This window comes from Prenolepis imparis, unplaced genomic scaffold (genome assembly GCF_030444845.1).
Source record: "Prenolepis imparis isolate NDT839.2.m4 unplaced genomic scaffold, iyPreImpa1.0 SCAF_3, whole genome shotgun sequence".
NCBI classification, from domain to species: Eukaryota; Metazoa; Arthropoda; class Insecta; order Hymenoptera; family Formicidae; genus Prenolepis; species Prenolepis imparis.
This window is the reverse complement of record NW_028141161.1, coordinates 21,598,261-21,615,364: the sequence shown is the minus strand read 5'-3', so window position 1 is coordinate 21,615,364 and position 17,104 is coordinate 21,598,261. Positions and strand designations below refer to the sequence as shown.

The window sequence follows — 17,104 nt, the reverse complement described above, 5'->3', positions numbered from 1 at the left end:
CAGATCCGATCTTCTCTGGAAAAACCAATTGTTCCGCATGCGACCATCGCGTGCAAGGCTACCAGATACACACATTCTTCCCCCCTCCATATATTATATTTGTTAAAATAGCAAGTCAAGTCATCGTTTCTCCCAGTCCTTTTTACCGCGCACACATGGCATGCACTTCAGAATGTTTCTACGACTCGAGATAGCGTTATACCCGCGGGCGTTTATATTCGTGATCGCATAAATTATCGAAGCGGTGCCTTCCCGCGCCAATTTTCGTGCACGCGGAAATTATTCAGCACCGAGATCGTCACAAAAAAAATACGACAAAACGTTCATTTGAACACCGTTTTTTTATTGCAGTTTGTCCGACATTGTAAAAGTGTCCATTTTCGAAAAGATAAGGTGTTGATAAAATTGTACTCAACATTGTATATTGCTGTTTAACGGTACGTATGAAACTGGTCTGTTTCTAAAATAGTTATTTATTATAGATGATGTCGAGTAGCGCTTCTTGTTACAGTAGTATAGTTAAGGAAAATTTGTTTTATAGAAAGATATGGAGAGAAACTACTTTTAACGATGAAAGTCCACGTGATCAGTTTTCAATTATATCGTGAATTAAATCTTTGTCAATAGATAAAAATTAGTAACAAGAAATCTTATTTTTTTCTGGTTTCAATTTTCAGAATATTATTAATCTTATTATTACCTTAAAGTACAATAACTATAATATACTTTGTCGCGTATTCTCTCGGACATAACGCGATTATTGTCAAGTTATATAATTACGTGGAATATACTTTTGTATTTATTATACTTGTAATTATTATACACGTGATTAATGCAATACGTATCAAAGAGCATTGTTATGATATTGAAGTATCAAAGACTAGAAGCCTGCAATTTTTTGTTAATTTTTTTCTCATCCTTCTTATTATGACGTAAAAGAACTAAAGGTAATTTTTTATTAGCATAATGTCTATCGAGCAAACAATTTTTTTACACGATTATATTTATTTCTGAATAATATATATTTCAATTATATTCTTGCTTTGGGTAAAATATGCATTGATCGAAACATATTCTACATTTTAAGACGCGATAAGACCAATATATTTACAAATCTTTTGAATAATCGAAATCGATCTACAATTTTTAACAGAACGTATTCTCGTTTATCCTTTATATAAATAGATAGATATATTCTTCGTCACATAATTGATTGTGTGTTGAGCATGATATTTCGCTACTGCGTATTTCACATTTTTTATTCAGAATAATTGAGATAGACAAGCAAAAAGTTGATATTTCACTATCGTTAATGCTATTTTATGTCACTGAGATCATGACATACATACGCGGTTTTTATTTTTTGTTTTAATTATAAAATTTCTTTTTTATTTCCTTTTATATATATATAAGCTCTTTATTCTTCATTTCGTCTTCAATCGCTTTGGAGATATAAGACGGAGATGAAGATCAAATAAATTTTCTTTGTTAATTAATTTTAACCGATTTAATTCAGATTTTCATCGAATATTTCATTAAAATTATTAACAGTGTAATATATTTTATATATTACAATAATGTTGAAAGAGAGCAAAATTTAATGTAAAATAAGAACGACATAAATATATGACAGACATTATTATTCGAGCAACTAATAATATCTATAAAATTGTGAACAAGTAAAAAAAAGATGTAATGTTTTCGTTTATTTCCTTTTTTTCAAGAATATGTTATAAAAATTTTTATTAGAGAACGATAATAAATAATCACTGAATAATAATTATAAAAATAAAAATTACAAAAATAATTATGAAAATAAAAAGTGAAATGTATAATGTTCCTTATAATTAGCTTTAATAATAAAACGCTCTAAGAATTATTATCAGTGCGCGATAATAAGAAAATGAAAAATCGAAAGCGAGAGAAAAGTGAAAGGCGTTAAGTGATGACAATTTGAAAAACAAGATTTGTAGAGTCAAGGAGAGAAAGAGAGAAAGAGAAAGAGAAAGAGAAAGAGTTAGACTCAAATCGTTAAATCGAATCTCTATCGGCTAAAATGGCTTGTACTCCTCTTCAGAGTGACTTTCAGAATATATTTCATATTCAGTAGGAAAAGTTATTTTCTAGAAACAACCGCAATGTCATTGGAGACATCAATATCATTAAATCGATTGGATTTATACGCAAACAAGATGTGAGAACAATGCATATTTTACGCAATGTAACTGTTAATAATAATCTCGACGACATTAACTTGTTGTTCTGCTTGCGACAGCTTATTCGATCGTACATTTGTTTATGTCGACTATTATTATGATAGAGTCATAATAGATGATTATGTCACGTTTAACTATCGTTTATATATAATCTTCCTTAGGATTTACATTTTCCCGCATTCTTCAGCATAATTTTTCAAAAGCGGAATATTTAGAACTTATTATTGCGTGAATGAGTGATTTACGAGCCATTCGTGTTTTCTCAGTGAAAAAAACTATTCTTAAAATTGAATTATTTGTCTCGAAATCGTCACATTGAAAAACATTAAAGACGAATATTTTTCATTTTTTGAATAGCGATTTTTCTTACAATTCTGATTAATAAATAATTTATTTTCTCTGTTTATTTTTCTCAGTGATAAAATGCGGTAACAATTATTCTATTTAGGAAAGTATATGTTTTAAATGATTGCAATTATTATTCATATAACGAATGAATAATTTTTCCCATTTTTATATTAATTTAATAAAAAAAATTAATCTATAGGGCGAAGAAAAATCAACTCAAAGTAGTCGTGTTTTGGTCTTAAATACAGAGTTGACAATACGATTTTCTAACTCGATAACTTTTAGCTTTGGAAACGTGAAATTTTTGTTATGTTGTGATGCGCGCGTTATAAGTTTTCCATCACTACACATATTTTGATGCGTAATCAGTTTAAATGGTTTAATCGGTTTAAATATTTGAGCTGACGTTGAATATCGTCGAGCAAAAGTCTATTTTCTTTATTTATGATGATGAAGAAATAACGCGGACAAGAAACTGAATTATTTAAGATACGCGCGATATACGTGTATTTAGAGTCATTTAGAGAAAAGTCTAGGCATTTGCGCCGCAGAAATATGTTTCGAACGTGCCTTGACCAAAGGGCAATTTTCAGATCGCGTCGGTTAGTTTACACGAGTATATTTAGCAATGACGTTTTTCGCGGAAAATATCGGCGTAAAATATCATCGTAAAATGCAAGAAAAAGCGAAACTGAGAGCCGCGTTCAAGGAATTCGGACTCTTCAAGAATTAACGCAAAAAATATCTATATGAAAGAATGAAACGCAAAATGGGAAGAGATTTCTCACATGTTACAATTTTGATTCAATCAAAGTTAATTACATTATTATGAAGTAAGCGTGAAGTTGCGATATGTATTCGATTCATTTGGAATTACGCAAATTATTGAACATAAAAAACAACGAAGAGTGTAAAAAAAACAAGTCTGATGAATTTTGTTTGCGACAATTGCAGTTACGATCTTTTTCGAAACATCCCCACCGATTTTCCTTTTACGAGTGGCTAAAATAAATGAAGAGTTGCATCTTTTAATTGCACTGTTATCGATTTTACGATATTCCAGTTAAAGTCATTTTACGATATAGTCGTAGTTATAAAAAAATTATACTGCAATTATATACTAGAATTATACTAAAATGCCTCTAAAGAGATGACGCATAAGTATATAATATATATATATATATATATATATATATATATATATATATAATTATCGTGACACGATACATATAAATTATGCACTATTGCATAAATGCAAGAGAATCATATATACCCTATTGACTATGTTATTGTTCTGGTTCAAAAGAATGTAGGTAATCGATTATGAAAGAAACCGTCACACAATTGCGTTGTCTTTCGCGCAAAGAATTTGTCAAGATCACGATTGCGTTTATTTGCGAATCGTGATTCGAAATTCAAATAGACCATCTAAGAATAGTCATCATTGCGTATGATTTTGATGCGTCCATAATTTTACAATTTCTATTATGTAATTCTGTAATATTATAATAATTAAATCAATATATACTCGTACATGACAAGCCAGAAAAATTTAATTAATCGGGTTGAATTTATTCTCTTAACATGCAATATGCAATGCGTCAGCTAATGTAATGTTTATTTTACAGACAATGTTGTTAAAATTACGCGCGATTTACAGTATAATATATTTTCCCTTTGCAATACTACGTTGGATCTTGTTATTTATTCGCAAGAAGCCGCAGAAAATACCGCCGATAACTGATTCCTTATTCACGTTGAGCGCCACTACGCTTGCTAAAAAAATTAGACAAAGAGAGGTAAGTACATTCACTACATATTTTAATAACATTTTTAAGTTTTGTTAATTATATGCTATATAATTATTTTACACTATAATTAAATTATATTACGATAAAATATAATTTATCATATGTATATTATATAATTTCATCGATTCAAAAGAATATCAAAGAGAACATAAATATGCAAATATAGAGAATTACTTTTCCGTAAAAAATATAGATTACGTGTTACGATGTGGTGTACGCATATACAGAGCAAATTAAAAAAATGAATCCTATCTTAAACGCCGTCGTCGACAATCGATATGGCGATGCTATATACGAGGCGAAAATCTACGACGAGCAATTAGCAAGTGGCAAGTTTGACATCGAAATATTAGAGAAGGAAAAGCCATTGTTTAGTGTGCCGTTCACAGTCAAGGAATGTTGTGCTGTTAAAGGTATGATTAATTTTTTGTGATAATATAATATTTGCATTTGTATATAACATAAAAATAAACTAATAAATAAAATATTAGTATAAAATAAAATAAAATATTCATTTTCTTTTTTTATTTCTGTTGAAAATTTAATTAATAGATAGAATTTTTCATCATATAATTTAAATAAATTTTTCAGTAATGTATTATATATTGAATATTTACAAGAAAAAGATTCTCTTTGCACAAAATCTCTTTTAAATCATCTCTTTATTATTTTTGGAAATATCAAAAATTAAATATGGATCAATAGTATATTAAAATCATAAATTTTATTTTAACAAGATGTAAACAGAGATAAATCTTTGTTCGTGCAGGTCTCAGTCATACAGGCTGTTCTCTACCCCTCGTAAAGAGAAAAGCATCCTGCGATGCCGAGGTCATCAAGCTGCTCCGAAACGCTGGAGCAATCCTGGTCTGCGTTACGAACACCCCGGAAATGTGCACCGGCCTCGACAGCTCGAATCTACTGTACGGTCGTACTCATAATCCTTACGACACCAGATACACGTCTGCCGGATCGTCTGGCGGAGAGGTAATTGAGTTTTGATCATCGGCACTAATAATGAGATAATCGCATAAATGAAAAGAATTAGTTTTTTTCAAGGAAATTATTTATATAATAGTTTTCTCCTCATAAGAGCGTTATGGCGCTCTTATGGGGAGGGTATACCATTATTTTAATATATTATAATGTATAATATATTAATATTTAATATAGAATTATTATTTTAATAGCAGTAAAATAAATACAGACGCACGTAAATTAAAATTATAACACTCTTTTGAGATATATTGATGGTAAAATAGCGTTTTAAAAATCCTCCAAGATCGTGCAATAGTTTTATTTGATATAGTATATTTATATTTTTAATTGTATAATATATAAAAATAGGATTAATCATACACTGAAAAATGATCTTAATTATATATATATGTTATTATCTATATAACTAGCCGACCAGGATTATTGACATTGATTTTTCAGTCGGAAATACTATCATTATCGATCATTATGAAAAACTGTCTTTCGAGTGCATCAACTTGATTGAAATATATATTTACGCAAGCAAAGGATATATTAATACTTATTAATAATTTATCCTTTGCTAATATGTAATCTATTAATTGTTCGCACGGAACATTTTCTTTTTGCACGAAGAGAGAACACGCAACGTGTTATTTTGTAACTGATTTGAAGTATTAGTACCGCTCTGATTGTAAGAGAAATCGAAAAATTATATTATAATTATCTAATCCTTTCTTTAAAAAAGGCATGTTAAGTCGATTCTCGAATGTATCGCAGTCCACTCGAAAGTCTCGAAGTGTATTGTTGCCTCTTTTCCGCAATGCTGATTGGCTCTCATTTTGCATTCTTCATTGACTCAATATATTGCTATTTTAATTTTATAGTTTGCTGAATTTGCCCGATAAACGTTTAAACTTGAAAAGATTAAGGCCTCTATAAAGCCTAATAGAACATTTTCTGTTCTAGGCTTTATAGAAGAGATCTATAAAAGATTTCTTCAAGATCTACAAAATGAGCCGACAGAAAATGTTCTGGGCTTTATAGAGGCCTTAGGCCCGATTGCACCAACGTCATTTTGGTTTTAAGCGAGAAATATATGTTTGCCTTTATTTATTTAGAAAAAAAGATAAAGATAGATACATATTTAAGTATCACTTAAAGCTAAAATGATGTTGGTGCAATCGGGCCTTAATCTTTTCAAGTATAAACGTTCCATAAAGATCTCTACAAGACGAACTTTTAACGATCTTTTAAAGATTTCTTCAAGACAAACAAAATGAGTCCTCAGAAAATGTTTTACGACTTACACAAACCTTACTTTTTGAATTCAAAGTTTAATCGTTTTATGCGAAAATTAAGGCCTGTGTAAATCGTAAAACATTTTATTTGGACGTGTTTTAAAGATCTCTTCAAAGTCTTAAATTATAAATCAAATTCTAAGAGAAAATTCTCTCTGTAAAATATATTATTATTTTATTATTTTGTAATATACATTCATTTTAAAATTTATTTAGCAAATTAACGCTTTAAAGATGATTTCTGTCAAAAAATATTAATAAAGTTAAAACAAACGTTATATATAGATATCAATCTTTTTCAATCAAATCAATAAATGGCGCGCGCGTAGCGCGCGCTTGTTAGATCGTAAAGTTTGTACGCTGATATGCTGATGGTACCATCATAATGTGCATATAATATATAGTTGAAATATATACAAGATTAATTTTTGGCTCGCTTTAAACAATTGAAAATTATAATTTTTAAACCGCGGATCCCATACGGCGCGGATTCATTTTACGTATATTAGGTCAAAAAGTTTGTACGCTGGTATGCTGATGGTACCATCATAATGTGCATATAATATATAGTTGAAATATATACAAAATTAATTTTTGGCTAGCTTTAAACAATTGAAAATTAAAATTTTTAAACCGCGGATCTCATACGGCGCGGATTCATTTTACGTATATTAGATCAAAATGTTTGTACGCTGGTATGCTGATGGTACCATCATAATGTGCAAATAATATATAATTGAAATATATACAAGATTAATTTTTGGCTCGCTTTAAACAATTGAAAATTAAAATTTTTAAACCGCGGATCCCATACGGCGCGGATTCTTTTTACGTACATTAAATCAAAAAGTTTGTACGCTGGTATGCTGATGGTACCATCATAATGTGCATATAATATATAGTTGAAATATATACAAGATTAATTTTTGGCTCGCTTTAAACAATTGAAAATTATAATTTTTAAACCGCGGATCCCATACGGCGCGGATTCATTTTACGTATATTAGGTCAAAAAGTTTGTACGCTGATATGCTGATGGTACCATCATAATGTGCATATAATATATAGTTGAAATATATACAAGATTAATTTTTGGCTCGCTTTAAACAATTGAAAATTAAAATTTTTAAACCGCGGATCCCATACGGCGCGGATTCATTTTACGTATACTACATCAAAAAGTTTGTACGCTGGTATGCTGATGGTACCATCATAATGTGCAAATAATATATAATTGAAATATATACAAGATTAATTTTTGGCTCGCTTTAAACAATTGAAAATTAAAATTTTTAAACCGCGGATCCCATACGGCGCGGATTCTTTTTACGTACATTAAATCAAAAAGTTTGTACGCTGGTATGCTGATGGTACCATCATAATGTGCATATAATATATAGTTGAAATATATACAAGATTAATTTTTGGCTCGCTTTAAACAATTGAAAATTATAATTTTTAAACCGCGGATCCCATACGGCGCGGATTCATTTTACGTATATTAGGTCAAAAAGTTTGTACGCTGATATGCTGATGGTACCATCATAATGTGCATATAATATATAGTTGAAATATATACAAGATTAATTTTTGGCTCGCTTTAAACAATTGAAAATTAAAATTTTTAAACCGCGGATCCCATACGGCGCGGATTCATTTTACGTATACTACATCAAAAAGTTTGTACGCTGGTATGCTGATGGTACCATCATAATGTGCAGTCAATGTAATGTTAAAATATATGAAAGAATAATTTTTGGCTCGCTTTAAACAATTGAAAATTACAATTTTTAAACCGCGGATCCCATACGGCGCGGATTCTTTTTACGTATACTACATCAAAAAGTTTGTACGCTGGTATGCTGATGGTACCATCACAATGTGCATATAATATATAGTTGAAATATATACAAGATTAATTTTTGGCAAGCTTTAAACAATTGAAAATTAAAATTTTTAAACCGCGGATCCCATACGGCGCGGATTCATATTATGTATATTAGATCAAAAAGTTTGTACGCTGGTATGCTGATGGTACCATCATAATGTGCATATAATATATAGTTGAAATATATACAAGATTAATTTTTGGCTCGCTTTAAACAATTGAAAATTAAAATTTTTAAACCGCGGATCCCATACGGCGCGGATTCTTTTTACGTATACTACATCAAAAAGTTTGTACGCTGGTATGCTGATGGTACCATCATAATGTGCAGTCAATGTAATGTTAAAATATATGAAAGAATAATTTTTGGCTCGCTTTAAACAATTGAAAATTAAAATTTTTAAACCGCGGATCCCATACGGCGCGGATTCTTTTTACGTATACTACATCAAAAAGTTTGTACGCTGGTATGCTGATGGTACCATCATAATGTGCAGTCAATGTAATGTTAAAATATATGAAAGAATAATTTTTGGCTCGCTCTAAACAATTGAAAATTAGAATTTTTTAACAGCGGATCCCATACGGCGCGGATTCATTTTACGTATATTAGATCAAAAAGTTGGTACGCTGGTATGCTGATGGTACCATCATAATGTGCATATAATATATAGCTGAAATATATACAAGTTTAATTTTTGGCTCGCTTTAAACAATTGAAAATTAAAATTTTTAAACCGCGGATCCCATACGGCGCGGATTCTTTTTACGTATACTACATCAAAAAGTTTGTACGCTGGTATGCTGATGGTACCATCATAATGTGCAGTCAATGTAATGTTAAAATATATGAAAGAATAATTTTTGGCTCGCTCTAAACAATTGAAAATTAGAATTTTTTAACAGCGGATCCCATACGGCGCGGATTCATTTTACGTATATTAGATCAAAAAGTTGGTACGCTGGTATGCTGATGGTACCATCATAATGTGCATATAATATATAGCTGAAATATATACAAGTTTAATTTTTGGCTCGCTTTAAACAATTGAAAATTAAAATTTTTAAACCGCGGATCCCATACGGCGCGGATTCATTTTACGTATATTAGATCAAAATGTTTGTACGCTGGTATGCTGATGGTACCATCATAATGTGCATATAATATATAGTTGAAATATATACAAGATTAATTTTTGGCTTGCTTTAAACAATTGAAAATTATAATTTTTAAACCGCGGATCCCATACGGCGCGGATTCATTTTACGTATATTAGATCAAAAAGTTTGTACGCTGGTATGCTGATGGTACCATCATAATGTGCATATAATATATAGTTGAAATATATGAAAGAATAATTTTTGGCTCGCTTTAAACAATTGAAAATTAAAATTTTTAAACCGCGGATCCCATACGGCGCGGATTCTTTTTACGTATACTACATCAAAAAGTTTGTACGCTGGTATGCTGATGGTACCATCATAATGTGCAGTCAATGTAATGTTAAAATATATGAAAGAATAATTTTTGGCTCGCTCTAAACAATTGAAAATTAGAATTTTTTAACAGCGGATCCCATACGGCGCGGATTCATTTTACGTATATTAGATCAAAAAGTTGGTACGCTGGTATGCTGATGGTACCATCATAATGTGCATATAATATATAGTTGAAATATATACAAGTTTAATTTTTGGCTCGCTTTAAACAATTGAAAATTAAAATTTTTAAACCGCGGATCCCATACGGCGCGGATTCATTTTACGTATATTAGATCAAAATGTTTGTACGCTGGTATGCTGATGGTACCATCATAATGTGCATATAATATATAGTTGAAATATATACAAGATTAATTTTTGGCTCGCTTTAAACAAATGAAAATTAAAATTTTTAAACCGCGGATCCCATACGGCGCGGATTCATTTTACGTATATTAGATCAAATAGTTTGTACGCTGGTATGCTGATGGTACCATCATAATGTGCATATAATATATAGTTGAAATATATACAAGATTAATTTTTGGCTCGCTTTGAACAATTGAAAATTAAAATTTTTAAACCGCGGATCCCATACGGCGCGGATTTTTTTTACGTATACTACATCAAGAAGTTTGTACGCTGGTATGCTGATGGTACCATCATAATGTGCAGTCAATGTAATGTTAAAATATATGAAAGAATAATTTTTGACTCGCTCTAAACAATTGAAAATTAAAATTTTTTAACAGCGGATCCCACACGGCGCGGATTCATTTTACGTATATTAGATCAAAAAGTTTGTACGCTGGTATGCTGATGGTACCATCATAATGTGCAGTCAATGTAATGTTAAAATATATGAAAGAATAATTTTTGGCTCGCTTTAAACAATTGAAAATTAAAATTTTTAAACCGCGGATCCCATACGGCGCGGATTCATTTTACGTATATTAGGTCAAAAAGTTTGTACGCTGGTATGCTGATGGTACCATCATAATGTGCATATAATATATAGTTGAAATATATATAAGATTAATTTTTGGCTCGCTTTAAACAATTGAAAATTACAATTTTTAAACTGCGGATCCCATACGGCGCGGATTCTTTTTACGTATACTACATCAAAAAGTTTGTACGCTGGTATGCTGATGGTACCATCATAATGTGCAGTCAATGTAATGTTAAAATATATGAAAGAATAATTTTTGGCTCGCTTTAAACAATTGAAAATTACAATTTTTAAACCGCGGATCCCATACGGCGCGGATTCTTTTTACGTATACTACATCAAAAAGTTTGTACGCTGGTATGCTGATGGTACCATCATAATGTGCAGTCAATGTAATGTTAAAATATATGAAAGAATAATTTTTGGCTCGCTTTAAACAATTGAAAATTAAAATTTTTAAACCGCGGATCCCATACGGCGCGGATTCTTTTTACGTATACTACATCAAAAAGTTTGTACGCTGGTATGCTGATGGTACCATCATAATGTGCAGTCAATGTAATGTTAAAATATATGAAAGAATAATTTTTGGCTCGCTCTAAACAATTGAAAATTAGAATTTTTTAACAGCGGATCCCATACGGCGCGGATTCATTTTACGTATATTAGATCAAAAAGTTGGTACGCTGGTATGCTGATGGTACCATCATAATGTGCATATAATATATAGTTGAAATATATACAAGTTTAATTTTTGGCTCGCTTTAAACAATTGAAAATTAAAATTTTTAAACCGCGGATCCCATACGGCGCGGATTCATTTTACGTATATTAGATCAAAATGTTTGTACGCTGGTATGCTGATGGTACCATCATAATGTGCATATAATATATAGTTGAAATATATACAAGATTAATTTTTGGCTTGCTTTAAACAATTGAAAATTATAATTTTTAAACCGCGGATCCCATACGGCGCGGATTCATTTTACGTATATTAGATCAAAAAGTTTGTACGCTGGTATGCTGATGGTACCATCATAATGTGCATATAATATATAGTTGAAATATATGAAAGAATAATTTTTGGCTCGCTTTAAACAATTGAAAATTAAAATTTTTAAACCGCGGATCCCATACGGCGCGGATTCTTTTTACGTATACTACATCAAAAAGTTTGTACGCTGGTATGCTGATGGTACCATCATAATGTGCAGTCAATGTAATGTTAAAATATATGAAAGAATAATTTTTGGCTCGCTCTAAACAATTGAAAATTAGAATTTTTTAACAGCGGATCCCATACGGCGCGGATTCATTTTACGTATATTAGATCAAAAAGTTGGTACGCTGGTATGCTGATGGTACCATCATAATGTGCATATAATATATAGTTGAAATATATACAAGTTTAATTTTTGGCTCGCTTTAAACAATTGAAAATTAAAATTTTTAAACCGCGGATCCCATACGGCGCGGATTCATTTTACGTATATTAGATCAAAATGTTTGTACGCTGGTATGCTGATGGTACCATCATAATGTGCATATAATATATAGTTGAAATATATACAAGATTAATTTTTGGCTCGCTTTAAACAAATGAAAATTAAAATTTTTAAACCGCGGATCCCATACGGCGCGGATTCATTTTACGTATATTAGATCAAATAGTTTGTACGCTGGTATGCTGATGGTACCATCATAATGTGCATATAATATATAGTTGAAATATATACAAGATTAATTTTTGGCTCGCTTTGAACAATTGAAAATTAAAATTTTTAAACCGCGGATCCCATACGGCGCGGATTTTTTTTACGTATACTACATCAAGAAGTTTGTACGCTGGTATGCTGATGGTACCATCATAATGTGCAGTCAATGTAATGTTAAAATATATGAAAGAATAATTTTTGACTCGCTCTAAACAATTGAAAATTAAAATTTTTTAACAGCGGATCCCACACGGCGCGGATTCATTTTACGTATATTAGATCAAAAAGTTTGTACGCTGGTATGCTGATGGTACCATCATAATGTGCAGTCAATGTAATGTTAAAATATATGAAAGAATAATTTTTGGCTCGCTTTAAACAATTGAAAATTAAAATTTTTAAACCGCGGATCCCATACGGCGCGGATTCTTTTTACGTATACTACATCAAAAAGTTTGTACGCTGGTATGCTGATGGTACCATCATAATGTGCAGTCAATGTAATGTTAAAATATATGAAAGAATAATTTTTGGCTCGCTCTAAACAATTGAAAATTAGAATTTTTTAACAGCGGATCCCATACGGCGCGGATTCATTTTACGTATATTAGATCAAAAAGTTGGTACGCTGGTATGCTGATGGTACCATCATAATGTGCATATAATATATAGTTGAAATATATACAAGTTTAATTTTTGGCTCGCTTTAAACAATTGAAAATTAAAATTTTTAAATCGCGGATCCCATACGGCGCGGATTCATTTTACGTATATTAGATCAAAATGTTTGTACGCTGGTATGCTGATGGTACCATCATAATGTGCATATAATATATAGTTGAAATATATACAAGATTAATTTTTGGCTCGCTTTAAACAAATGAAAATTAAAATTTTTAAACCGCGGATCCCATACGGCGCGGATTCATTTTACGTTTATTAGATCAAATAGTTTGTACGCTGGTATGCTGATGGTACCATCATAATGTGCATATAATATATAGTTGAAATATATACAAGATTAATTTTTGGCTCGCTTTAAACAATTGAAAATTAAAATTTTTAAACCGCGGATCCCATACGGCGCGGATTCATTTTACGTATATTAGATCAAAATGTTTGTACGCTGGTATGCTGATGGTACCATCATAATGTGCATATAATATATAGTTGAAATATATACAAGATTAATTTTTGGCTCGCTTTAAACAAATGAAAATTAAAATTTTTAAACCGCGGATCCCATACGGCGCGGATTCATTTTACGTTTATTAGATCAAATAGTTTGTACGCTGGTATGCTGATGGTACCATCATAATGTGCATATAATATATAGTTGAAATATATACAAGATTAATTTTTGGCTCGCTTTAAACAAATGAAAATTAAAATTTTTAAACCGCGGATCCCATACGGCGCGGATTCATTTTACGTATATTAGATCAAATAGTTTGTACGCTGGTATGCTGATGGTACCATCATAATGTGCATATAATATATAGTTGAAATATATACAAGATTAATTTTTGGCTCGCTTTAAACAATTGAAAATTAAAATTTTTAAACCGCGGATCCCATACGGCGCGGATTTTTTTTACGTATACTACATCAAGAAGTTTGTACGCTGGTATGCTGATGGTACCATCATAATGTGCAGTCAATGTAATGTTAAAATATATGAAAGAATAATTTTTGACTCGCTCTAAACAATTGAAAATTAAAATTTTTTAACATCGGATCCCACACGGCGCGGATTCATTTTACGTATATTAGATCAAAAAGTTTGTACGCTGGTATGCTGATGGTACCATCATAATGTGCAGTCAATGTAATGTTAAAATATATGAAAGAATAATTTTTGGCTCGCTTTAAACAATTGAAAATTAAAATTTTTAAACCGCGGATCCCATACGGCGCGGATTCTTTTTACGTATACTACATCAAAAAGTTTGTACGCTGGTATGCTGATGGTACCATCATAATGTGCAGTCAATGTAATGTTAAAATATATGAAAGAATAATTTTTGGCTCGCTCTAAACAATTGAAAAATAAAATTTTTTAACAGCGGATCCCATACAGAGCGGATTCATTTTACGTATATTAGATCAAAAAGTTTGTACGCTGGTATGCTGATGGTACCATCATAATGTGCATATAATATATAGTTGAAATATATACAAGATTAATTTTTGGCTCGCTTTAAACAATTGAAAATTAAAATTTTTAAACCGCGGATCCCATACGGCGCGGATTCATTTTACGTATATTAGATCAAAAAGTTTGTACGCCGGTATGCTGATGGTACCATCATAATGTGCATATAATATATAGTTGAAATATATACAAGATTAATTTTTGGCTCGCTTTAAACAATTGAAAATTAAAATTTTTAAACCGCGGATCCCATACGGCGCGGATTCATTTTACGTATATTAGATCAAAAAGTTTGTACGCTTTTATGCTGATGGTACCATCATAATGTGCATATAATATATAGTTGAAATATATACAAGATTAATTTTTGGCTCGCTTTAAACAATTGAAAATTACAATTTTTAAACCGCGGATCCCATACGGTGCGGATTCATTTTACGTATATTAGATCAAAAAGTTTGTACGCTGGTATGCTGATGGTACCATCATAATGTGCATATAATATATAGTTGAAATATATACAAGATAAATTTTTGGCTAGCTTTAAACAATTGAAAATTATAATTTTTAAACCGCGGATCCCATACGGCGCGGATTCATTTTACGTATATTAGATCAAAATGTTTGTACGCTGGTATGCTGATGGTACCATCATAATTTGCATATAATATATAGTTGAAATATATGAAAGTATAATTTTTGGCTCGCTTTAAACAATTGAAAATTAGAATTTTTAAACCGCGGATCCCATACGGCGCGGATTCATTTTACGTATATTCGATCAAAATGTTTGTACGCTGGTATGCTGATGGTACCATCATAATGTGCATATAATATATAGTTGAAATATATACAAGATTAATTTTTGGCTCGCTCTAAACAATTGAAAATTAAAATTTTTAAACCGCGGATCCCATACGGCGCGGATTCTTTTTACGTATACTACATCAAAAAGTTTGTACGCTGGTATGCTGATGGTACCATCATAATGTGCAGTCAATGTAATGTTAAAATATATGAAAGAATAATTTTTGGCTCGCTCTAAACAATTGAAAATTAGAATTTTTTAACAGCGGATCCCATACGGCGCGGATTCATTTTACGTATATTAGATCAAAAAGTTGGTACGCTGGTATGCTGATGGTACCATCATAATGTGCATAATATATATAGTTGAAATATATACAAGTTTAATTTTTGGCTCGCTTTAAACAATTGAAAATTAAAATTTTTAAACCGCGGATCCCATACGGCGCGGATTCATTTTACGTATATTAGATCAAAATGTTTGTACGCTGGTATGCTGATGGTACCATCATAATGTGCATATAATATATAGTTGAAATATATACAAGATTAATTTTTGGCTCGCTTTAAACAAATGAAAATTAAAATTTTTAAACCGCGGATCCCATACGGCGCGGATTCATTTTACGTTTATTAGATCAAATAGTTTGTACGCTGGTATGCTGATGGTACCATCATAATGTGCATATAATATATAGTTGAAATATATACAAGATTAATTTTTGGCTCGCTTTAAACAATTAAAAATTAAAATTTTTAAACCGCGGATTCCATACGGCGCGGATTCATTTTACGTATATTAGATAAAAAAGTTTGTACGCTGGTATGCTGATGGTACCATTTTAATGTGCATATAATATATAGTTGAAATATATACAAGATTAATTTTTGGCTCGCTTTAAACAATTGATAATTAAAATTTTTAAACTGCGGATCCCATACGGCGCGGAATCATTTTACGTATATTAGATCAAAAAGTTTGTACGCTGGTATGCTGATGGTACCATCATAATGTGCATATAATATATAGTTGAAATATATACAAGTTTAATTTTTGGCTCGCTTTAAACAATTGAAAATTAAAATTTTTAAACCGCGGATCCCATACGGCGCGGATTCATTTTACGTATATTAGATCAAAATGTTTGTACGCTGGTATGCTGATGGTACCATCATAATGTGCATATAATATATAGTTGAAATATATACAAGATTAATTTTTGGCTCGCTTTAAACAATTGAAAATTATAATTTTTAAACCGCGGATCCCATACGGCGCGGATTCATTTTACGTATATTAGATCAAAAAGTTTGTACGCTGGTATGCTGATGGTACCATCATAATGTGCAGTCAATGTAATGTTAAAATATATGAAAGAATAATTTTTGGCTCGCTGTAAACAATTGAAAATTACAATTTTTAAACTGCGGATCCCATACGGCGCGGA

General features: G+C 30.9%; 1 protein-coding gene across 4 annotated transcripts in view; it reads left to right on the top strand.

Annotated features, from left to right (window-relative positions):
* Positions 1-143: 143 nt before the first annotated feature.
* The window catches only part of LOC145934132 (fatty-acid amide hydrolase 2-like), a 24,295-nt gene continuing 7,334 nt past the window's right edge, over positions 144-17,104 (top strand). For all 4 annotated transcript variants that reach the window (XM_083034423.1, XM_083034425.1, XM_083034424.1 and 1 more), the window contains exons 1-4: positions 144-437; positions 4,193-4,363; positions 4,569-4,788; positions 5,145-5,362. In XM_083034423.1, coding sequence (XP_082890549.1) covers positions 4,196-4,363; positions 4,569-4,788; positions 5,145-5,362 — 606 coding nt within the window. In that variant the 5' untranslated portion in view covers positions 144-437; positions 4,193-4,195. The remainder of the gene's footprint in view (positions 438-4,192; positions 4,364-4,568; positions 4,789-5,144; positions 5,363-17,104) is intronic.